Raw genomic sequence first — 25,034 nt, 5'->3', positions numbered from 1 at the left:
TAATGTAGTCCTCCAAATCTCCAGTCAATAAAGTCTGTTGGCTGGAGACTTCAAATTCAATCCATGTATGAGCCAAAGTAGCGATTGTTCGGAGGTGGTCTTTGTATATCATGCACTGAAGCTTTGTAGGTGTAGATTTGAAAGTGAAGCTTTGAAGGTGGAGCTTTTGTAAATGAAGCTTTGAAGTTGGAGCTTCGTAAATGAAGCTTTCGAAGCTGAAGCTCTCGAAGCTGGAGCTTTGTAAATAAAGCTTTCGAAGCTGATTGACATGAGTGATGCTCATGAATGTTTATATGAGTGATGCTCATGAATGTTGACATAAGTGATGCTCATGAATGTTTATGTATGATTGACATGAGTGATGTTCATGAATGTTTATGTATGATTAACATGAGTGATGCTCATGTATAATTTTGGAGTACTGGATATACTTTTGATCACCAAGTTGGTCATAATAGCAGCATGCTGCCGAATAATTTTGGAGTACTTGACGTACTTTTGATCACCTAATTGGTGATAATAGCAGCAGCTGCCGAATAATTTTGGAGTACTGAACGTACTTTTGATCACCTGGTTAGTGATAATAGAGGGTGAACCTTAAGTGGAGGGACGGAGGTTGGAGTTTGAAGCCATAGGGCCTGGCTCTTTTGGGCATATGGGCATTCGCCCCCCACATAACATTCCAGCCTACTATTTTGGGCTTGCCGACACTTTGCCCTTTTTTTTTTTGGCATGCTGCCTTCTTTCTTTATGATTACCCTCTGGTGGGGTTATACAGATGTCTCCAAAAGATAAGAAAAGTAAATCACATCATTTTGCCTGATAATAAAGTTCTTTATCTTCTTCCAGTGGTCGACACCCTTTTTTGTTTTTCTCCACCTCCAGACATCTTTTTCCTTTCTATATTCCTTTTCTTCCCATTGCAGGTTTACAGTATGGGGTTTGGTCAGTAGGCATGATCTGCTCCTTTTATTCCTTGCTTTTGCAGATTTGCGTGCCTGCTTTACAGCAAACACCTCCATAGTTTTCCATGTGGGAGGTCGACAAAAGCAAAAGTAGCTTCAAGTATGGTGCACACTATCTTTTGCCGTTACTACTTTGTCAGACGATCCAATTTGCACCTTTTGAGGGCCTAGGATTGTACCAACACCCTATCAAGTATATCCGCAAGTAAACTGCAGAATCCAAACCTGCATGATCAATAAGCTTTGGTTCCAGCATCCTTAGCGCAACTGGCGTCCAATTCAAGAACCTTGAGTATGACTTGAAGTCAAGATTGACAAACTTGCGCACATACGCGCCATAATGAGTGGGACTCTCCCTCAATCCCTTAAAATACCATTTGGGAAAGTAGACCCTGTCGTTGAGGGTTGGAAGCCTAAGAAAGGCAAGAATTGAATTTGATCTTCCAACCCTCTGAGATTTGGCTAAAGCGTAATTGCCACAGCCCCGCGGCGAGCTTCCAAACCGAGGCCTGAACGACGTCGCCGGTTTGTTTTTTCGTTGTCAAACTTCTAGTGAAGAAATGGACTCTGTGAAGGTTCGTAATTCCGGCACCGGTAATTCAAAGCTTTCTAGCCACGACAATGGGCACTGCCTAACTGGTTCATTCTTTCCCGAACTTCATTTGTGCGGCAGGAATGGCAAGTGCTCCAGAAATCCATCATCTAGATACGTTGTCAGAGCCAACTCTTCCAAAACTGGAAACAAACAAATATGCCCTTCGGAGTAGGAATGGGAGAAGGTCTTAGGAGTAGAGAGGAATGGCCTCGCAGCTTTGGAAGCAGATTTGCAAATCTGAGAAGCAGGGACACGGAGGCGAAGTTGACAATCGAGAGCGAGGCGAGCTGAGGAGGAATGATCTCAGAGACGAAGAGACACTTGATCTGATCGGCCTGCTTGAGCATGGCCGTCTTAATCTCGTCAGCCTTCTTGGACACCTCGGCGGCGAACTCGCCGGATCGCTGGACAGTTTCTAAAGCCTTTTTGGACGCATCGGCGGTGTCGTCTAGGTAGCGAGTAGCGAAAACAATGGCATAGAGTTCTTGAGTTTTCCAAGAAATACTGACGCACGATTTGATAATGTGGATCTTGAGGAGCAAGATGAGGACACTGGCCATGTGGGTCATGTAAGAGAAACTGAGAGAGAGATAAGCCGATGAGGTATGTTGTTTTTGGCAATTAGGATTGGGCTTGTGGGCCTGGGCACGATGACGAACCCGTTCGTCTGTGGATCATTCTACTGCTAGGCCATGTACACGGAGTAGTTGATGGGAGGTTCTGGGTTCTTGCAAATTCATGGCGGAGGTGAAAAATTGAGAGAAAACCAATATAGCTTTTCGTGTCGATTCCCACAGATGGTGCCAAATGTTGATGCACAAAACCGGAGGGGTTTTGGAACAACGTAAATCCGACCGTGAATCTGCAAAAAAGTAAAGAACACAAGGTGTATCGTGGTTCACCCCAATGTTTGGGCTACGTTCACACTGATATTGATATTGTTTCACTCTGAATGGTGAATATACATGAAGGCTAGAGGCAGTGTGCTCTCTAGCCTATTTTCTGTGTGCTCTCTTCATATGGCCTAAACTTGACCTCTCCCAAATGAGGAGAGTGAGGAGTCCTTTTATAGAATAAGGGATCCTCACTTATTACATATTTGGCCCTTCATTTATTACATACTTACATTTGAGTCCCCCGAGTATTTATACGAGATCTAAATACGAAGACCCTAAGTATGGTACAAACAGCCTGATTTTAGGTGCATGTTGTGATTGTTGCGTGCAGGATCATCCAGGTAGCACTCTTCTTTGATGCTGGAGAATGACAATTGGTAGGAGAGCAGGTGGCTTGCTCATAATAGCGCATTATATGTGTTTATTTGCTTAAGTTCCTTGTTAAACTAACAAAGCACGCATATTCCAAGCAACGTGATCAAAGAGTTAGCTTACTTGAACGATTTGTTGTTTGGGGAGCTGAAAACTCATGTGTTTGGAATGAGAAAGATACAAAATTCATATTAATTGGTCTTTTTGAGATAGTTGTATTGTATGTGTTATTTGCTTAAATTTCAAAGGGTGGCAAACACACGCGCGCTCGTTTGGTTCGCAAGATTCATTTGAGTATGGGATATTGAATTCCATTTCTTATTTTGGTTATCATGTTTCATCCCACAACCTCTCATAACTATTCACATTGTTAGGATGATCGTTTACACATATTTTGTACCTTTTTTTTGTCTATTATGTAGTCATGATCATGTATTAAATTGTTGAGTTTTTGCACTTTGTGTATGTTTTGTAGGAACTACGGTTTTGAGAATAAGAGATGGAATTAAATGCTTAAATACAAGAAAACCCGACGATTGCCAAGTTAGACTGTGGTATTATTTTGGGATGGAAAAATAAGAGACAAATTAGGAAGTTGGACCAGTCAAAGCTTTAATTAGTTGGCCCAATGGAATGGACTTATACAAGATAGTCCAAGGAAGCTGCGGCAGAAATAAAAGAAGAGGTGGGGGATTTTTGAGAAAGGGAGACTAGTGGAAAATATAAAAGGAGGAGAACCTAGTGCCGTAAAGAAAGGAGAAGATCGAGAGCCCAATCAGGGTGTGCCGCACGGAGAGAAGGTTGGAGATTCCCAGGGCACACTCGCATACGAAAACAGAATTGGAGTTTTGGGTTTCTTTTATGCCATCGAATTTATCCATGTTTGTTATTAGTTTAATTATGAACTAAGTCCGTTTGCTAGGACTGGGATGTACTCTTATCATGAACATCTATTTCTTATTATTTTATATTAATCTCTATTAATTTTCATGTTAAGTAATTGTTACTGTGCTTTATTGTTATAAAATAACTGGCCATTATTTGCATGGAGAACTAAATTGTGACTGACATGTTGAGTTTAGCAGATTGATTCTCATAACAATTACCATGAATTACATAATTGAGTAGACATACTGGTTATGATTTGTGTAGCTTCGTGTAATTATCCATTTAGCTTAAAGGGTTTCAATTATCTATATTTGTGGCCAGACATAGCATGGGTAGATAGTTAGAAACATGGTTAGTATATTTTGATAGGAAATATTGACGAATCAAGGGATAATTGCTAGCAACATGAGAATAATTTGATGTTAATATGAATAACGGGATTAGATGGGATTGAGAATGAGGAACCTGATGTCTTAGTGCTTCCATACATTAATCTTTTATAATTCTTTCACTTTTACTTCGTGTTTGATCAATTGTTATTTTTACTTTCGTTTCGTTTCTTTGCATATTTGAATTTGTCAACGTAATCCTTCTTTTATTTAAGTTTAGTTTGAAGTCAATCTCAATAGTAAATTTAGGTTAATCCGATCCTTGTTTGAACGACACTCTACTTATCACTACATTACTTGGACAATATTGTGAACTTGCAATTATCAACAACATACATCACTATTCAATCAACACATTTACCAATCACCTTTTGTGTCCAAGTTCGAACCTCCATTTTCAAATTAAAAATAACTTTGTGAGAAAAAACACACGCAATAGAAAATGGGCTTTGGAACCATTCTAGTGTCAAGTCCATGGGACTCGACCTGCTCATTTATCAAGTGTGCTTTACAAGTGGTTTCACAAATTTTTCACGATTATTCCAAGTGAGAAGATATGTCATGATTTCTATTATAATTCTCTTTCTTTTAATGAGAAAATGCATATTTACTTACTATGAGAATGAATAGAGACACATAAGAACTGGAAAATAGACAGTTGGGTATTGACTGTATAGGATGAACAAACTTCCATGGTTATCTCATACCTCGATTTTTCATGTATGAAAAGGTATGACATACTCAAAATCAATATGGTACTAGTTGATAACTTATGTTGGGCTTTCTTTAGTGGTCTCACGAGACCGATGCCCCATTGCATGAAATGGTAAATTGCAGTTTGACCCCTTGAATTATCATCTTAGTTGAAATTGACGCTCTAAATTATTTTTTTGGTAAATTAACCTCATTAACTATTTAAAATCAGTCAATCAACCTCATGCCATTAGATTGCGTAATTCATTTTGTCAAATTCAAGGGCACATTAATCATTTCATCATCAATTGTTACTTGTCAGCTATAACCACTAATAAAATTTTGACATATAGCATAATGAGAAAACATAAAAAAAAACCAAACGTTTACGTAACAGACCATCTCACATTGTCATTACCAAGGTTCTAAAAGACGCTAAGTGCTAGTATATATATGATTTCATCATAAAAATACAAATAGAATGACATATCTATTATGAGCTATTGGCATAATAAAAATGTGGGAACAAACATCTAATATGTGTTCATTTAAGTATTCAATAAATATCTTACAATTTATTAAAAAATAAAATGCAAAATGAAAGTTATCTATTTTTTGTCTAAATGAGTTGCAACCCAGAGGGATTTGGGCGGGCTAGGCAGTATAGATGGGGCGCATAAGTAGGTCTAGGCGTCATTTCTTAATAAACGCCTAAACATTAATCAAGGCGGTGGCCAGCCGCCCAGCGCATGTGCGGCGTTAGGCGGAGATTTTTAGAACAATGGTCATTACACATTATTTGTTTTCAAATGTCATAAATTCATTGATAGTTATAGTTAACAAGTAAGAATTGATGAAGAAATGACTAATTTTCCTTTGAATTTGACGAAGTTGTGGATGAAATCTAACGCCGAGGGTTCAATTGGCTGATTTCAAATAGTTCAGAGGGTTAATTTACCAAAAAAATAGTTTAGGAAATCAATTTTAACTGAAGTGATAATTCAAGAAGTCAAATAGCAACTTACCCTTGCATGAAAAGTCCTAAATTCTTCCGCATCTTAATAGTTCTTGAGGGAAATTGATCATCTCCGGATCCCTTCTGCCTAATCTTCCTCATCAAACAATCCAAATCCTTGAAATTTGATCAAACGGCTAAAAACACGAGCCCACTAAAAAAGTTATAATAACTTTAATCATTTGATTAAATTTTAAGGATCTAAAATTGTTTGATGAAGATAATTAGATGGAAGGGATCAGGAAATGATCTATTTCCATTTTTAAGAGCGCAGCTTTGACATTTGTCACAAATTCAAGCGCAATTTATGGCACATTGTCAGAACTTTCACTTACCCCATTACGACTCATTTTGATCACTATTTGAGAATAATACCCATCTGTCTACTTACTGTATAAAACTGCTACATCCACCCAAAAGAGAAAAAGAGTCGACATAAATTCCACAGTACAAGCATCTGGCATAAAATGACATGGTGATTTCTTTTACCATCTTTGATAATTTCCCACATGGCATGCCTAATTGAACTAATTCCTCGATGTAACTGTAAACTTTGGTTTAAAAAAAAGAAAGCGATACAATAGTGAATTCTAAAAGTCATAAAATGTACAACATTATGCAATACAACCCAAAAAACAATCTGTCACTTATCACAATTGAAATAGATATCGATATAAAGAGCAATTACTATGATGAGAGTTAAAACATTTCCGAGCAATCAATCTCCAAATTACATTCATAATGAATTCGAATCCAAGGTTGTAACTTGTAAGTGTTAATTTAGTGCGTCTGAATATCAATATCGATAATGATGCCAAAAACATAGTGCTGTTAATCTTTAAAAAGGCAAGGCTACCAAGCTTTTTTCCCTTTGCTTTGCTGGTAGCTAGTAGTCATATCTTTTTATTTATTTTTAGATTGGAGAGCAGACATACTTTTGAACTCACGTCATAGTGCAAAAACAACATTCTTCTCTGCTACTGTACTAGAGGCCACTTGCATAGCTGGTAGCCATATCAATCGCATCAGATTGAACGCAGACGACAAAAAAGGACCAGTGTCGCAAGGTGTGGTAGCTATTTGGAGCAAGGGCAGCATATACTTTCCTACAACTGTGTGTGCCTAACCACGATTGATAGTAGAAAGAGGCAAAGGGTTTGGCACGAATTATACTCGAAGCATTTGTCATATCCATCAATGCTATTTTTATGAGTTTTGACATGCAAGTGTTGCATGTACCAAACTACGACAGGCCAATGACACAACCTTTGCACTTCAATTTTTGCTATATCTAAGAGTTGTTCAAGTTAAGTACGCACACTATATACTTAATAACTGGTTGAATTTTTCAGGTCGATGGGCTGAGGATCTCACTCTAACAGTACCAATACTATTCCTAACTTGGTAACTATCACATGCTCAATCCGTCAGGTGTGATGTTTTATCACAAAATGCCTTGGTGTTAGTTAGAGTGTAGTAATTCTATTTTAAACTCTTCTTCTTTTGGCCCTCTAGCCGGTGTGAGATTCAACACACCCCTGCACGTGGGATCCGATAAGTGGGTCACACGTGGAAGATCCACACATCGGCAACCATGTGGAGCCAAGTCGGGGCTCACCCAACACGCGGGGCCAATGGGGAGCCACCCAATCACGTTGCAACATTGGCCTACGTGGAACCAAGTCATGACTCACCCATTGTACAGGGCCAGATGGGACTCACCAAATCACGTGGCAGTATGAACGCGTCCCTTGACTTCGATACCATGTTGAATTTTTCAGGTTGACGGGCTGAAGGCCCCACTCTACCTCCGATATTGTTCCTAACTTGGTAATTACCACGTGCCACATCCTTCAGGTGTGAGGTTTTATCACAAAAGGTCTTGATGTTAGTAGAGTGGAATAATTCTATTTTAAACTCTTCTTTTTTGGGCCTCTATCCGATGTAGGATTCAACATAACTGACTCTAAATTTATGCATTTATTTATGTTACGGTTGATCATTTACAAGGTGACTTTGACCTTTGATGCATTGTGAGTTATAAATGCATAAACGGTTGATATCAACCCGCGAAGTAGTGTTAAATTGATAACACTTTTCAAATATGATAAAGGAACGAAGAAACTTCCCAAGAGAATTTCAATCATCCAACTTTACTAATTCATTATTAGTCTAAGACCCTGTTTAGTATCATTTTTTTTCCAAGAATTGTTTCACTTTAAGGTTAAACAATAAAAAATGTTTGGTAAAAATAAAATATCCTGTTTATTTTAAAAGTAATAACCTTTAGACAGTAACTTTTAAATGCATCTTGTAGGTAATAAAAAACGGAGTTGAACCTTTAATGAATATTTTCAAATCCTGTAATACCCTCTTTAATTTTAAAAAATGATTTTGTTTAACCTGCTATGCTCATTTTATCTTTTGGAGAACAAAGTAACGGTCACCGTCTACCATTACAAACACTAACCTTATACCACCACCATTGTTGCTACCACCACCATCGTAGTCGCCATCATCACAACTGCCACCACTGATAGTGCTGCCATCAATGCCGCCATTGTGCCGCCACTGCCACGATCACCTTCATAACCACAACTGCTGATGACGCCACCCCTACCACTATTGTTACCTCTATACCCAACGACCATACCCACTATTGGTACCCTCACTATAACTCTACTTTTTCTGCTACCATCACCACTGCACCCACCATCACCACCAACACACCATTGCCTCCACTGTCACCACCAACACACCATAACTGCTCTCGCCACCATCCCCACTACCATGTCCATTTTGGTTAATATACAACTATATCACTTTAAATTTACCAAACACTTTTACATTGCTTTTCATACTCACAATACTTTTAAAAATACAGTATCAAATGCTCAATTACTTTATTTTACAGCTGATTATTCTTAAAGTACAACAAAAACAGTTTTTTTTTTACAAAGTGCAGCAATCTCAAACTGGCCATAAGTCAACTTGTCATGAAAGAAACTTTTTATTAACAGTAAATTGTAGCAATGTTCTCTCAACTTTAGTCAAATTGGAGCAATGGTCCCTCAACAAAAAATTCATTACCATTGGTCCTTCAACTCATTAAACGTGTAGCTATGGTCATTTTCGTTAACTTTGTCAGAGTTCTATCAAAATGAGTTATGTTGGAAGGACCATTAGTACAATTGGGTTAAAGTTGAGGGACTATTATTCTAATTGGGTTTAAGTTGATGGACTATTCTTTCAGTTGAATTAAAGTTGAGGGACCATTGATACAATTTTTCTTACTTGATTCTATCAAAATGTGCATGGTACGTGACTCATTTTGACGGAAGTTCTAACTGAATTGACGAAAAGGGTCATAGTTGCACGTTTTGATGAGTTGAGGGACCATTGATAATTCATTTTTAGTTGAGGGACCATTGCCTAATTTGAGTTAAAGTTGAGAGATAATTGCTACAATTTACTCTTGATAATTTTTTTGGACCTAGCTATCCTATCTCTACACCAAACTAAAAAATTTTCTCTACTAAACTTTCAAGTTTGCCCTTAAATAAATAAAAATAAGAAAATAAAAGAAAATAAACATTGGTGGTTTTATCTCTACACCCAATAACTCAAAACAATGGCACACATATGCACTCCTCCATTATTTCCCACAAAACACACCCAAATGACAACAAAATATGCTCATGAGTTCATCAACAAGTAAGCTTGCTAGAAACCTGTGTTGCATGAAACCCTTAGTAGCCCTCATTTATAATTTCAGCGGAGAAAACTTCTTACCAATTTGTTGGACATGAAACAAAATCCTGCAATATGAGAAAAAAGCTTCCATGTCAGTGTCTATTTAGAAGAGATAGCACCAAGGGTTTCTAGCAAGCTGACTTGTTAGTTTTAATAATTTATGCAAGCAGCAAACTCCTAGATAATGGTTCAAACAAGCAAACATATTAGATGAAAACCTATGCTGAAATTATAAATGAGGGCTGATAAGGGTTTCTAGCAAGCTGACTCATTGATGAATTCGAGAGAATATTTTTTTGTTATTTGGGTGGGTTTTGTCGGGAATAATGGATGAGTGCACTGGTATGCCAGTTTTGGAGTTATGGGGTGTAGAGATAAAAATACCAATGTTTATTTTATTTTATTTTCTTATTCTTATTTATTTAACGGTAAACTTGGAAGTTTGGTAGATAAAACTTGTTAGTTGGATGTAGAGATAAGATAACTGGGTCCAAATAAAATTTCCCTTTACTATTTTATTAAGGAAGACATAATAAGTAAGCTAAAATAAAATATATAAGGCTAACATAAACGCTAAATACTTGTATCCTAGCTCGTTTAACCGCATTTCCACCCTTTTAATAGATTTGGGTTTGAGAGTGAAGTTGGGACAGTTACTACTCACGTGAATAATGAGCTGCATTGCACCTTGTCGAAACAAGGATTATAAGAGCTAAGTTTGAACTTTTATTAAATTAACTAACAGTGTAATGCATCAAGTGTCCTCACATATACAAAGTTATTTTTAAAGAAAAACTAATGAAAATAGTTTGAAAATTTTGAGTTTTAACGATAATGACAAAATAAAAGGTAAAATGAATAGTACCATATTTGACCTTTTAGTATAAAAATATGATTTTTTGTTAAAGTAAATAATACCGTGAATTTTTCATTAAAACACCATATTTTTAATTGCAGACCAATAGCAGTTTATAATAATTTTAGTTGTATATAAAAAGGAACAAATTTTTAATGTTCATCGCGTGGAAACTGCTCTTGTTTTCAACTTAATGTTTTGCTGTGCAAATAGTACACTCGTTACAAAAGTGCCCCACTTGGCCAAAATTTCAAACGGCGACCCGTAACCGTTCCTTTTGAATATTTGAAATTGGCCCAAAAAGCTGGTTTTTTTTGTTACTGCCACAAACTGCATAAATATTCGTATACATCACCGTCCGCACTTGTGAAGTTGTGATGATCATGCACCGCCCATCTTACCGAATCTGTGCACTATTTTTTTCTTGAAAAAAAAAAAAACCATTTGAATAGTTTCGCGACAATGATCTATTTTTTAAAGAGTGAAAGGATTTATTGAAGCATTTCAATCTTATTCTGAATATTATTGTGTAACTCTAGCTTTAAGAATTGAACTCAAAATGTATCATATAAAATACGAGCATATAATTCATTTCGAACCACTAAATCATTTCATGATAATTGAATTCTGTGCACATGTTCAAGAACATAATTAAATATAGCGATGAGTAGCTTAATTGATTGACATATTGTGTACATTTAACTAAAAATGATGGAAAGTGGGCGTGATTGACTAATTTAATGCACAATGTCATATTGTATTATTTTATCTTAGTGACATTAAATTTTATGTAAGCAGAAAAAAATTATGAATTGCTTGTGCATTGTACTTATGCAAGGCTAGATGGTATCTAAATGCAGTGAAATCCGTATGCTTTTTTTAATCATTACGGAGTGGTTCAATTGTTAATGATAAACTTCAGACTCGTATTTCACACGGCATATCTTGGATTTGATTTTTAACGTTGATAAATTATACGATGGTGGTTAAGAGAGATTGAAATACATCTGTAAGTTTTTCCAGCCTCTAGAATAGTAGACTGTAGTAACAAAATCACAAACTTATCTCTTTAAAAAAAAAATCCATATTTTTTTATAGTGCTTAACTAGTAATAACCATTCTGTTTCTGGAAAATGGACATTATTTTTCGGGTCAAACAAATAGAAAATAAACAAAGAAATGATGTGGAAATACTTGATTGGACAGTGTCAATCAGAAATGCTCCTCCACCTCCCCACACCGGATAGAACCCCTTCTCCCTCTCTTCTCTCAGAGGCTCAGCCGAAGCCAGTCTACTTCTAGAAGCGCGGCGCGCAGCCCTAGGCCTCGGTCGCTCTCCACACGCCCCTTCCTCCTCACCCTCCCAGAAGCAGTCATACGACTGTTCCTCCATTCCCCTCCATAACTCCTGTCTTCATCTCTCTCTCTCTCTCTCTCTGACGGAATCCTTATCTCTGCGCTCAGCGTTTTGTCTATGAATGCGTGATCGTCGTCATGTATATAAACACAGCCTCCTCCGCTGCCTCCTCCCTCCTCAGAGCTTCTAGGGCTCGATTTTCCTCCTCCTCCGCTGTTTCCAGAACCTTCGTCTCTTCGCCCCTCAGGCCTTCGCACCACCACTTCGCCTCCCACCGCCTCCTCAGCTCCTCCTCCGCCGCTCGCTCCTTCCCTCGCTGGAGCCACGGCGGTGTCCATTGGCGCTCCTCCTACACCCTCCGCTCCCAGATCAGAGCCGTCGCTCCCGTCATCGAACAGTTTCAGCGCAAGATCGCTTCCATGGGTACGCTCTCCTCTCATTCCGTAGTTCTCGGAGTTTCTGATTGGTCGTCGCTTTGCTATTTTTGATCTGAATCGTTTTTGTTTCATGCTTGTTTTTGAAAATCTGGATTCTTTTTTTGGTGTTTTTGAAGCTTCTTCAGCAGTTCAGCTGAGCTGCTATTGCTTGGTAGTTGTGAAATGAATACTGTTTGGCTGCTGATAAAATTGAAAAATGACTCGGAAACTCTATTGAATCCGGTCTAATTTCGTATTTCGATTCATCAAACACTTTTCTTATTGAATGCATGTGAAACTGGTCGTATGATCTGAATTTTGACATAGAAAAATGGAAATTATGGGCATTTATCTTAATTTTATAAATTTATTTTCAGAAACTGGTCTTAATTTGGGTTCTGATTGTTCATCTGTGTGGTTCCAGCTTCCGAAAATCCTTTCAAGCCAAATTTGACAAGTCTTCCCAAGCCCGGAGGTGGCGAGTTTGGAAAATTCTACAGCCTTCCTTCTCTGAACGACCCGAGGATTGGTACTTTTCTAGCACTCAGTTATCCGAATACTATTTTGCTGGTTTCGTGTAATTGGACGATTATTAATATCCTCTCGTGCATATATGTAACAGATAGGTTACCGTATTCTATCAGAATCCTTCTGGAATCTGCTATTCGTAATTGCGATAACTTCCAAGTCAAGAAGGAGGATGTTGAGAAAATTCTTGATTGGGAAAAGACTGCCCCAAAGCAAGTCGAAATTCCTTTCAAGCCTGCTCGTGTGCTCTTGCAGGTAATTCAGGACTATCATTTACCCTTGGTAGGAATTTAGAAGACAGAGTATATTGTGTTCGTTTTCCAATGCTTATATGACTTTGTTGCCAGGACTTCACGGGAGTTCCAGCTGTGGTCGACCTTGCTTGTATGCGTGATGCTATGAACAAACTTGGGAGTGATTCTAAGAAGATCAATCCTTTGGTATGTGGAGTTCTTACTATGTGCATTCAGTCTTGTTATTACAGTCACTGTGCCAGGGGTTTGGTATCAGTACTTTAGATTATAACTCAATTGTTAACTTGTAATTGCAAATTTAATGTTATTTTTTGTGCCCTTTTCAGACGTTGTACTCATTATATTTGGTCCTACGCTTGTTTTAGTATGTATAATTAAACGAAATTCTGCATTCATGCAGGTTCCTGTAGACCTTGTTATTGATCATTCAGTTCAAGTTGACGTTGCAAGATCAGCAAATGCAGTGCAGGCCAATATGGATCTTGAATTCCAGAGAAATAAGGAGAGATTCGCTTTTCTTAAATGGGGTTCTACTGCGTTCCATAATATGCTTGTTGTTCCACCTGGATCTGGCATTGTTCATCAGGTAAAGACTAAAGTAGTATGATTTTTGTCATTTAATAACAAGATTTACTTATGTAACCTTTGTGTCTTTGACTCTTTGTAGAACTTTTCAATTATCATGGATTTGGTTTAAAATTAGTGGATATGTTGTAATTTCAGGTTAATCTTGAATATCTTGGACGGGTTGTTTTCAACAATGATGGCTTACTCTACCCTGATAGTGTGGTTGGAACTGATTCCCATACAACCATGATTGACGGGTTAGGAGTTGCTGGATGGGGGGTTGGAGGTATTGAAGCCGAAGCTACTATGCTTGGCCAGGTAATGTGAAGTCTGGAAAATTACCTAAGGAGCTGAGAAGGCATTTTTAATGTGGTTGTTTAATACACCTTGATGCACACTTTCATCGTTGCATGCTAATACTCTACATGGTTTAAACTCACTTCAAATTTTCTTCTAATGCAATATGCTTTGAAATTGACAGCCAATGAGCATGGTGTTGCCTGGTGTTGTCGGGTTCAAGTTATCTGGAAGGTTAAACAATGGTGTTACTGCTACTGACTTGGTTTTGACTGTCACACAAATACTGAGGAAGCATGGAGTTGTTGGAAAATTTGTTGAATTCTATGGTAAGTTGATTTTGATTATCTGTAATTTTAAGTAATAATTGCATTTGCTATGTCCTGGCTATATATAGTGGTTTGTGTTTGTATGTGTCTGCAGGCGATGGTATGGGTGAACTATCATTAGCTGACAGGGCAACTATTGCCAATATGTCCCCTGAGTATGGTGCAACCATGGGCTTCTTCCCTGTTGATCATGTTACTTTACAGTATCTCAAATTGACTGGTAGAAGTGATGAGACTGTGAGTACTTTACCGAGTGCTGATAATTAGTTTCATAAGTTTTATTCTTTTAAGAGATATGTGACCTCTTCATTAAATTACAGGTGTCAATGATTGAAAGTTATCTGCGGGCAAATAAATTGTTTGTTGACTATAATGAGGTAAGAGCTCTTTGGTATTTTTGTTCTTCTCAATTTTTAATTATCTGAATCAACCTTTCTAACTTCGTTTGAGATGCATCTGTTGACTAAAATTTGTTTATTTCAGCCTCAAACAGAACGAGCATACTCATCTTACCTGGAATTGAACCTTTCAGAAGTCGAGCCCTGTATCTCAGGACCTAAGAGGTTATTTTTATTCAATGTGTAATTACCATTCGTTGCTTATTATTATTTTTTTGTATATTCATATATAACTGGTATTCTTGGCACAGACCTCATGACCGTGTGACTTTGAAAGACATGAAATCTGATTGGCATGCTTGTCTTGATAACAAGGTTGGGTTCAAGGTAAGTCTGTAAGATACTGTGTATTTAATTTTATGAGATAATGCTGCAGTTGCAATTCTCTTTGTCGTACCATCCTTCCTAAAACTCTATCTGAATGTAGGGATTTGCTATACCAAAAGAGGTGCAAAACAAAGTGGCAAAGTTTCAATTCGATGGACAGCCAGCAGAGCTTAAGCATGGTAGTGTTGTGATTGCTGCAATCACAAGTTGCACCAATACATCAAACCCAAGTGTCATGCTTGGGGCTGCTCTCGTTGCAAAGAAGGCTAGTGAACTTGGTCTACAGGTGAGGCAATCTTATTGTTCTCAACAACAATCGACCATTTTTTCCCCTTTCTTTCTTTTGTCTGCAATATGGATTGTGCAAGAAAACTTGTTTTTGTTTTTGTATAATTGAATGTTGATTTGCTGGCAACTCAGGTCAAGCCATGGGTTAAAACAAGTCTTGCCCCGGGTTCTGGAGTTGTTACAAAATATTTGCTACAGAGGTAGGTTTCTGTTTTTGGAGAATTAGACTTTTTAAAACTAGATACAAATTGTTTATTGAAAGTTAATATGTTTGATGCAGCGGATTGCAAAAGTATTTTGATCAACAAGGTTTCAATATTGTTGGATATGGGTGCACAACATGCATTGGGAATTCAGGGGATCTGCATGAAAGTGTTGCTTCTGCTATATCGGAAAATGGTAATGTTGAAGTAGTATCGTTTATTTTTGCATAAAAGGTTATATAATTTGTAAAACTCAATCATATTTACATGTTACATGATTTCTCATTTCCTTCACAAGAACTCAAGTCCTATATTATTAGTTTCTACTCTAGCTCTAGCATGTGGATCTGAAATTCGATCGTTCTGTTGCAGACATTGTAGCAGCTGCTGTGCTCTCTGGAAACAGGAATTTTGAGGGCCGTGTTCATCCATTGACAAGAGCTAATTACCTTGCCTCTCCTCCTTTAGTGGTTGCTTATGCCCTTGCTGGAACGGTATGTCATACTTGCATAGGGTGCGAAGTATTTGTTTTTTCATTTTTGCGGCTTTATTTTTTTGGTTATGTGATTCAGCTTCATCTATGGACAATAGTTAACTACCCAATTTTTTTTTTCTTCATCTCCTTTATTTGTTGCACCTGTATATTCATTGTATTTACTTGGTTTTAAAGATGAGTTATTCTCACTGGTTGTGCCTTTCATGTTCCTGTTATGTGTGTATCGTGCTCTAATGATTATGGGATTTTGCCATCAGGAGGAATAATACACCTTTTTGTTAATTTATAAATTTCATTTTCCCATGTAAAACTTCTTTTCGTACTTATTGATTCTGAAATAGGCCAGAATGATTTTATTTACATTTCTAGTGATATGTGAACATCCATTCATCCTGGTCTTGACGCAAATAGTCTCTAAAATCCTGTCATTTGGAGCTCAATATCAGATTATAGTGTCTAAAAATATTAACAATATTTAATTAATTTACCCTCGTTCCGTACTCCTTGAATCACTTGGTTGCTGGCATGTTTACTGTTTTCTTAACAAGAAAATTGATTAATAAGACAATGTTGGATGTTGAAGCATTATGAAGTGGTATTTGCTGCATGTACTCTTTATCCCACTGTCATTTACTACTATTATGAATGCCTTTTAAGCCGTGGGAGTTTTAATAATTCATTTTGTTAGTCTGCGAGCAGTGATCTCTTTTTGTCCATCATATGAAACAATCATTGACACAAGTTAACCTTAAAATTTAATTTTCCAGGTTGACATTGACTTTGATACGGAGCCAATTGGAACAGGGAAGGATGGTAAGAGCGTCTATTTCAGGGATATCTGGCCGTCCACAGAGGAGATTGCTGAGGTAAATTAGAATTTTGGATTTGTTGTGAAACTTTAGCGGTATACAAAATTAACTCATGACTGTATGTTTTGTAGGTAGTGCAATCCAGCGTGTTGCCAGATATGTTCAAGAGCACTTACGAGTCAATTACTAAGGGCAACCCCATTTGGAATCAGCTATCAGTTCCCGAATCCAAACTGTACTCATGGGACCCTAATTCAACCTACATTCATGAGCCCCCATACTTCAAGGATATGACCATGTATCCTCCTGGTTCTCATGGAGTGAAGGATGCGTACTGCTTGTTGAATTTTGGTGACAGTATTACAACTGATCACATCTCCCCAGCGGGAAGCATCAACAAGGACAGTCCTGCAGCCAAGTACCTTCTTGAGCGTGGGGTGGACCGCAAAGACTTCAATTCTTATGGAAGTCGTCGTGGCAATGATGAAGTTATGGCCAGGGGAACTTTTGCCAATATCCGCCTCGTTAACAAGCTTTTGAATGGGGAAGTAGGGCCTAAAACAGTTCACATTCCTACCGGGGAGAAACTCTTTGTCTTTGATGCAGCAACTGTGAGTCACCAATGAATATTTCACAAATTTCTGTCTTTTGTTAACTACAGAAAACTATTCACTAAATCTTTGCAATCAATCTTCTGTTTCTATTTCAGAGATACAAGGCTGATGGGCACGACACTATTGTAATAGCCGGAGCCGAGTATGGAAGTGGAAGCTCCAGGGATTGGGCCGCCAAGGGCCCAATGCTATTGGTGAGTTATTTTACACCGCCATTTGAATGAGTTTGTAAGTTTTCATTACGGTATCTTTCTCATTTGGTTGACTAACTTTTGCCATGCAACAGGGCGTTAAAGCAGTGATTGCTAAAAGTTTCGAGAGAATCCATCGCAGTAATTTGGTGGGGATGGGTATCATTCCTCTTTGTTTCAAGGCCGGTGAGGATGCAGACACACTAGGATTGACTGGTCACGAACGGTATACCATTGACCTCCCAAGCAACATTAGTGAGATTAAACCTGGCCAAGATGTGACCGTCACAACGGACAATGGAAAAGCTTTCACCTGCACTGTTCGCTTTGACACTGAGGTACTTGCTACTTTCATCATCCGTGTTTTATATTTGCTTTTGTATTTCTAAAACTAAGTGAAGTAACGTTCTGTGATAATGCTGTTTGGTTGACGCATTTACTGTGTTTTCGTGAGCTCCCGTTAGTAAAGATCTGTTTATAGGTTGCTCATGTTGTGATTTGGTTGCACTTGCAGGTGGAACTGGAATACTTCAACCACGGAGGCATTCTTCAATACGTTATCAGGAACCTAAGCAAGCAGTAACTGGATCACGCTGTTCCGAGGACTTGCTATCCGCATCACTACAAGCGTTTTCAATTGTAAAATGTGAGGAAGAAAATAAGGGCCCCAAAATAACACGCAAGGTCCCTTTTTTGCGGGACGGAGGCAAATTTTTTTGTTATTCATTTTAACACTGCCCAGGTTGTGCAGGCTTGTTGATTTGTCGGTCTTTCGACGGGTTAAAAATATAGTTTCCGAGCAGTAGAATCTCTTTCTGTTTCGATTGTTTGCTTCTTAAGGCATTTACATACGTACCTTGGGTTTTCAAGGGCACCAAGATCATGGGCAGTGTTATGCCTTTGAACAGTGATACGATCAATGGGATATTTTGTTTCATGGCATATGATGAATCTAACTCCCCACCCCCGATTTGATATTACAATTGAATTATTGTCGTGCGACGATTCATTTAGGTTTTTTTATTCCTCTAACTTTAAAAGTGCATAAATTCATGGTCCCTCGCTTTTAGAATTTTCTATGCGCTTCTCATAGAAGCACTTCTATTGAAAGCGCTTATGAGAAGTGGTGATTTTTAAAGAAGCAGTTCTAAACGAGCTCTTAATTTCAATTCTTGATACCAAATTTTAAGGATCAGTGATTAAACACATGTTATAGCACGAGAAGATAGTTATACAACACGGTGACGTTGCAATATCAAACAAGAGTTTCTCAGTTTGATATTTTGTAATGCTTTTGATCCATTAGCTCAACTTTTTAGGTATTTTAAGGCACCAAATATCGTTGTATAATTGGGTCAAATTTAAACAGTCTAAAATTGGTGACCGTTGATCATTGAATTTGATTTAACAGCTTAAAAAGACGTCGGCACGAATTTCATGTAGGTATCCATGACAAATGGGGATTCACCGGACATGCTAGAAGGTTCATTCAATTATATAGTGTTAGTATGACTTATGAGTGTGAACGATGAACGACTCCTGTAGTCTTCAAGGATTCCAAAAGCATGACAAGAGCAAAATCTTGCCCAAATCCTTACAAGAAAACACATCATATATGCTGTGCCTGACAAATTTGTCAATTAGCCAAAGCACCCCCATCTGTGTGTCGATTTGTCAACTAGCGATACCCAATAGAAATTCAAATACTTGAATATTAGCTTAAAAGATTTGATTGGTATTGCTAAACTTCCTAACTTAATCATCCATTGTTAGGTATTGAGTTTTATTACAAATGACATCGGTGATATTAAGGGCAAAACTTCCATATATTAGTTGTATATTATTTTGTCATACGACCGATATGGGATCCAATCTCCAACATGCCTCCTCAGGAGTGGTCTCACATGGGGTCACAAGACCGAAACAAATTTCCACATTGAGAATTGGTCAAACTATTATATTGGAGCTTACACAACTTTTTAAGAGCCCGACCATCATTCAGGAACTAGAACCAACGCAACTTTTCTAGGACCCAGTCATTCAACATCCTTAAGCTAGAGCTAGGCACATTCGAGTCTAGTAAATTGGACCTGGAACGTGTCGAAAGAATAGTATGCTTTGATACTATGGTAACTTTATAGGCAACCAATGTCATTGATATTGTCCCAACTTAACCACCTATTGCTAGGTGTTGGACTTTATCACAAAAAGTCTCGATGATATTAGGGGTGGAAACTACCATATATTAGTTATATATTATTTTGTCATATGACCGATGCAGGATTCTATTCTCCAACAGTTATTTCTGTCTTACTTTTATTTCTCTTTTGATACAAGGATTTTAGGGGAGGGAAATTTAGATCAAACAACGTAAAGAGTTGGTTATAATTAGGTATCAAACTCATTATGAATCGAACTCGAAACCTCGACAATCCATTTATTACTGTTTATGGTTGCTCCTCACGAACTCTGTAGGTAGGATCAATCACAACCTTGTTATCGCAGGCAATGCATGCGTTCTTCTAATTCTAAGCTTACACAATACACTCTAATTTTTTCTATTAAGAGCGACACTCTAATTTATTTTAACCTTGAGGGTGGGGGCATTGAACTTGGAGTAGAGCCAGCTTCACTAAATTCAAGTCTATAATTACAGTATCATTGACTATAATTATCTAACAGTTTAAGTACAATTGATATTGTTGAGGTGCAATCAAAATATGATTTTTGGGGATGAAATTTGTGGCGTCAGCTTTTGTCATTTTTATTATTTCTTCCCTAGCAGAATGTGAGAGACTACTTTCAAAAGTTTCAAAAATTAAATGCCTAACTGTCTTCAACAATAATTTGGTCGCAGTTGCAACTTAGTAAAGCAGAAATGTGTTGGTATTATATTCGACGGTTGAAACGATCACCTACTTTTCTAATTGTCTCTTCAATTTATGCAACACAAAAGTGAAAGTACACTGATGATATGGTGATTAAATGATAAATACTAATTAGGCCACACATCAAACATAATCAAACCAGTTTTCTAATTCTACAATTAGTGTGTATGTACATACATACATACATCAATATTGATACTCTGGAATGCTCTCTAAAGTTGCCTCTAGCAACTACTACTGCTTATGCTTTCATCATCACCACTTGTTCCATTAATTTCAGAAACCCTAGTTCCTCTGGACTTTAGAGAACTCAGCAATTCCTCCAAAGAAGAGTGGTTTGAATCTTTCTTATAATTCAGCAGCTGTTTCAACTCCTCCCGAGTCATCACCAGTCTAATCCTCACAGCTCCACCACTTTTAGAATCATCAGGAATATTTCCTCTACATCTGCCGATTTCTTGATCATCTTGTAAATTAAACCTCACAGACTTCTTCTCATGCTTCAACTTGGATGGCAATGGCATTGCTGTTTTTGTTGCTTCTAGGGTTTCGACTTCCTTTGCCGTCTCATGCTTCTCATAATCTTGTGACGAAATCTTGTTATTACTTCTCAAACAATTTCCCATAGCTGAGTTTTCAAGAAAAAATGGAGTACTTGGCAGAGAGAATATCAAAGAGAGAGAGAGAGAGAGAGAGAGAGAGAGAGAGAGAGAGAGAGAGAGAGGTGGGAGGGGTTATATAAAAGTGTTGTGTAAAGATATAGAGGGAAGGAGGGTGGAGAAAGCACATGAGGTTGGGTTTGTTGCGCCGAATATTTGAAAGAAAAAGTGGGATTAACTTTTAATTACTGCTCGAGACCAACACCACACTTCCTCACATAAAATTATTAAGCAATTCTCAATTTCTAATACACAATTGTATGTAGTGTTTGTTTTATGTTAAAGTAACCTTTTGTTGAGTTTTTTAACCTTTAGTATTGGTCAACCAACCACAAGCCAAAAGTATCGGCTTTGATATCTCTACAAATTAATAAAACACTCATTGTCAATCAAAATTATATGAAATTACCAGTTTAATCCTTTAATTAAAATAGAACATGAATAAGAAATATGAGACATAAATGTAATTTCACACAATCAAATTTTGCTGTTTTTTTAAAGCCTTACCTACATGTAATCCTAACATATCTCCACTTAAAAAAAAAAAAAAACTTCCCACTCCCCCATTCTCTATCACTCTCCTCTCCTCTCCTTCTATTTCAAAAACAAAAATAGAAATTTTTCTCACACACTTTGTGTGTGTCCATATTCTAGTAATGATTAAGATTTCTTCAAATCAGTCCAATACGTATGCATATATGTTGAGCTTAAACTTAGATTAATACTAATTCTAATTTAATCAAGTCCGTCCCCCTACTAGTACTGCTAAACATATATAAGGTATAGCCACCGTAGATGACACTAGATGATGCTTAATTTAAATTTGTTGCTGATGGTATGTTTTGTTTCCACATATTTGCTGGATTCTATGCAATGTACATATTTCCAAAAGAGGGTATCAATCAGAATTAAGTATGCAAGAAAGTTGGTATAATCCAGCTCGGATCATTGCTGTTCTATAGTCCTAATCCAATTATCTAGCTAGCTACTTAATTTGATGACGATGGGATGATCTCATAAATAATCAATCGTACAAATCAATGGCACTCTGTTCGTGCACTTAAGATATACATATTTCATCATGATCCAATTCAGCAAGTACTACTATCAAAAACACTTTGCGCAAAGTACAATTTCGTCGCACATGGTTCGTCTCGCAGAGCTCGTGACGATAGGATTTGAGCGACAAAAATTAATCGTAGACGAAATATTTTAAATTTAAAAATTTTGTTTTTAAAAAATTTTAATTAAAATAAATTCATTTATTATTTTGCGCGATGAAATATTTTTTCGCGCAAGGTTTTTGACTTTTTGTTTTATTATTTCTCTTATATTAATTGTTTACGCAACGAAATATTTGGTAGCGCAAGATTTTTCGAATTTTTACCTTTTAAATTTAATTTAATTGTATGATTTTATTTTTTTTAATTACTTTAGTTTAAATTGACATATTCAAAATAAAATTACATATGAAAAATAGTGATCAAATTATCCAATACATATAATATATTCAAAATGTACATATAAATTAACAAAGTACAATAATAAAATCCTAATACAAGTCTATTGTGGTGGTAGTGGCGGGGGGATATGTTTCGATAGCATCCTAATTCTCAACTTTAGCTATCAAAGTCCCGACGATTCCCTACAAAAAAAAAGGTCAAATAACAAAAAAATGGCATAATCTCCCCAAAAATTGGTATACCCAAACTCCACTCCTCATCCTATACTTGATCCCAAACTTGGCACCAAACTCAAAACTAACTCTAAAAACACATATTAATGAAAAAAAAAAAAAATTTGGGGAGAATATACCTTTTGGCAAGATTGAGAGTGAGTGAGAATGAGAGGGAGGAGTGAGTGTGAGAGAATTAGATGAGATAATGTGAGAGATGAGAGAGTGAGTGAGAGTGAGAGATAGTGAAGAGAGAAAGAGAGATTAAGTGAGAGGAGTGAGTGTGAGAGAGAGGGTCGGATTTGGGGAGAGGGAAAGATAGAGGAGCGGTAAGAGTAGAAAGAAATTGAGAAAATGGTGGAGAGTTATTTTGGTTTTAAAAGCCGTATCACTTTGCACAACGAAGGATACAAGTTTGTGCGACGAAATATTGGTTGCGGAAAGTCTTAAAAAAATTCCCGCATCCCATTTTTGGTGCCTGCCCAAATTTTTAGAGTTTTGCTCGACGAAGTGTTGGTTGCACAAAGTCTTAAAATCTTTTTTTTTTAAATTTCCCGCAACCCATTTTTTGTGCCCGCCCAAATTTTTAGAGTTTTGCACGATGAAGTGTTGGTTGCACAAAGTTTTGCGCAATGAAATATTGGTCGCGCAAAGTCTTAAAAAAAAAAATCCCGTGTCCCATTTTTGGCTCCCATCCAAATTTGAGGATTATGCACGACAAAATTTTGGTTAGTCACCCAAAATATATAAAAATAATTTTTATAAATAATAAAAAAGAAAATAATTTATTTTACAATTTCAAATATAAATAAATTAAAATAAATAAGGTTTAGGTGACCAAATGTGTATTCGTCGCGCAAAGAAAAAAAAAATTTAGTTAACAATATAAAATATAAAAATAAATAAAAAATAAGTAAATAATATTTAGGCGATGAAATATTGATATTCGGATATTCCTCGCACAATTTTTTTTAAAAATAATAAAAACTTATGAAAACAACTATATTTTAAAATTTATAATATAAAATAAAAAAAATAATAAAAAAATTGGTTTGCGCGACGCATGTATATAGCTACACTTATATGAATAAACGAAAAATCACGATTTAATGGTTATTTTAACTTCGATTTTGATGATTTTTTACAGTTACACTCATTGACTCTATATGAATACAATGAATGAATTCGATCTTCAATTTAATATATTTACACTAATGGATACCACAAAATCTTATGTTATACTTAATGAAAGTATAAATAAACTCTAAGTGTTAGTGAATCTATTGTTTTGATGGGATACGCATTTTATGAAACTAGTTTCAACGATCCAACTGTCAAACTTGTTTATATATACTTCGAGATTGCATACACCAAAAATCACAAAAAGCAAACATTCAGAGATCAAGTAACATGACAAAATTTTTTGATAGTTATAAACGAAAAATCACGATTTAACGGTTATTTTAACTCCAATTTTGATGATTTTTTACAGCTACACTCCTTGACCCTATGTGAATACAATGAATGAAGTTGATCTTCAATTTAAAATATTTATACTAATGGATACCATAAAATCTTGTGTTATACTTAATGAAAGTATACATAAACTCTAAGTGTTAGTGAATCTATTATTTTGATGGGATACGCATTCTACAAAACTAGTTTCAACGATCCAACCGTCAAACTTGTTTGTATATACTTCGAGATCATATACGCCAAAAATCGTAAGAAACAAACATTCAGAGATCAACGAATGGGACAAAACTTTTCGATGGTTATAAACGAAAAATCACAATTTAACGGTTATTTCAACTCTGATTTTGATGTTTTTTTACAGCTACACTCCTTGACCATATATGAATATAATGAACTAATTCAATCGTCAATTTAAAATACATTTTTCTAACAAAAATCCGATCCGAACTACAATAATATATTTTTCTAACAAAAACTCGATCTGAACTACAATAATAAATTTAAAGCTACTTAGTAAATATATATACCATTCAATTTCTTAAGTGTTATATGTACAAAATAAAAAACGAAAATAAATTGGTTTAGGTGACGAAATATTTGAAATACGTCGCGCAAAGATTTAAAATAATAATTTTTTTATTTTATTTATTTTTGTAAAGACTTTGCGTGATGATGTGTTTTTTGTCACGTAAGACTTTGCGCAACAAAGTTTATAATTTCATTGCGCAAAGTGACTTTGGGCAACGATGTGTTTTCGTCGCACAAGGATGGTTTTTTACTAGTGAAGTGATCTACCCCATTATACGAGAAGGATACATTTAACATGGTAGTGCCACATAG

General features: G+C 36.5%; 1 protein-coding gene across 1 annotated transcript; it reads left to right on the top strand.

Annotated features, from left to right (window-relative positions):
* Positions 1-11,642: 11,642 nt before the first annotated feature.
* LOC103404815 (aconitate hydratase, cytoplasmic-like) lies at positions 11,643-18,479 on the top strand. The gene is made up of 20 exons (XM_008343780.4): positions 11,643-12,202; positions 12,620-12,724; positions 12,818-12,978; positions 13,071-13,163; positions 13,378-13,563; positions 13,701-13,862; positions 14,026-14,170; positions 14,265-14,407; positions 14,491-14,547; positions 14,654-14,733; positions 14,820-14,895; positions 14,996-15,181; positions 15,316-15,383; positions 15,464-15,582; positions 15,759-15,880; positions 16,650-16,748; positions 16,823-17,302; positions 17,401-17,499; positions 17,592-17,834; positions 18,011-18,479. Exons 1-20 carry the CDS (start codon positions 11,917-11,919, stop codon positions 18,077-18,079), a joined length of 2,979 nt encoding a protein of 992 aa, XP_008342002.3. The 5' UTR covers positions 11,643-11,916; the 3' UTR covers positions 18,080-18,479.
* Positions 18,480-25,034: the final 6,555 nt, after the last annotated feature.

Source organism: Malus domestica, chromosome 17 (genome assembly GCF_042453785.1).
Source record: "Malus domestica chromosome 17, GDT2T_hap1".
Lineage (NCBI taxonomy): Eukaryota > Viridiplantae > Streptophyta > Magnoliopsida > Rosales > Rosaceae > Malus > Malus domestica.
This window is presented reverse-complemented; position numbering and strand designations above follow the sequence as displayed.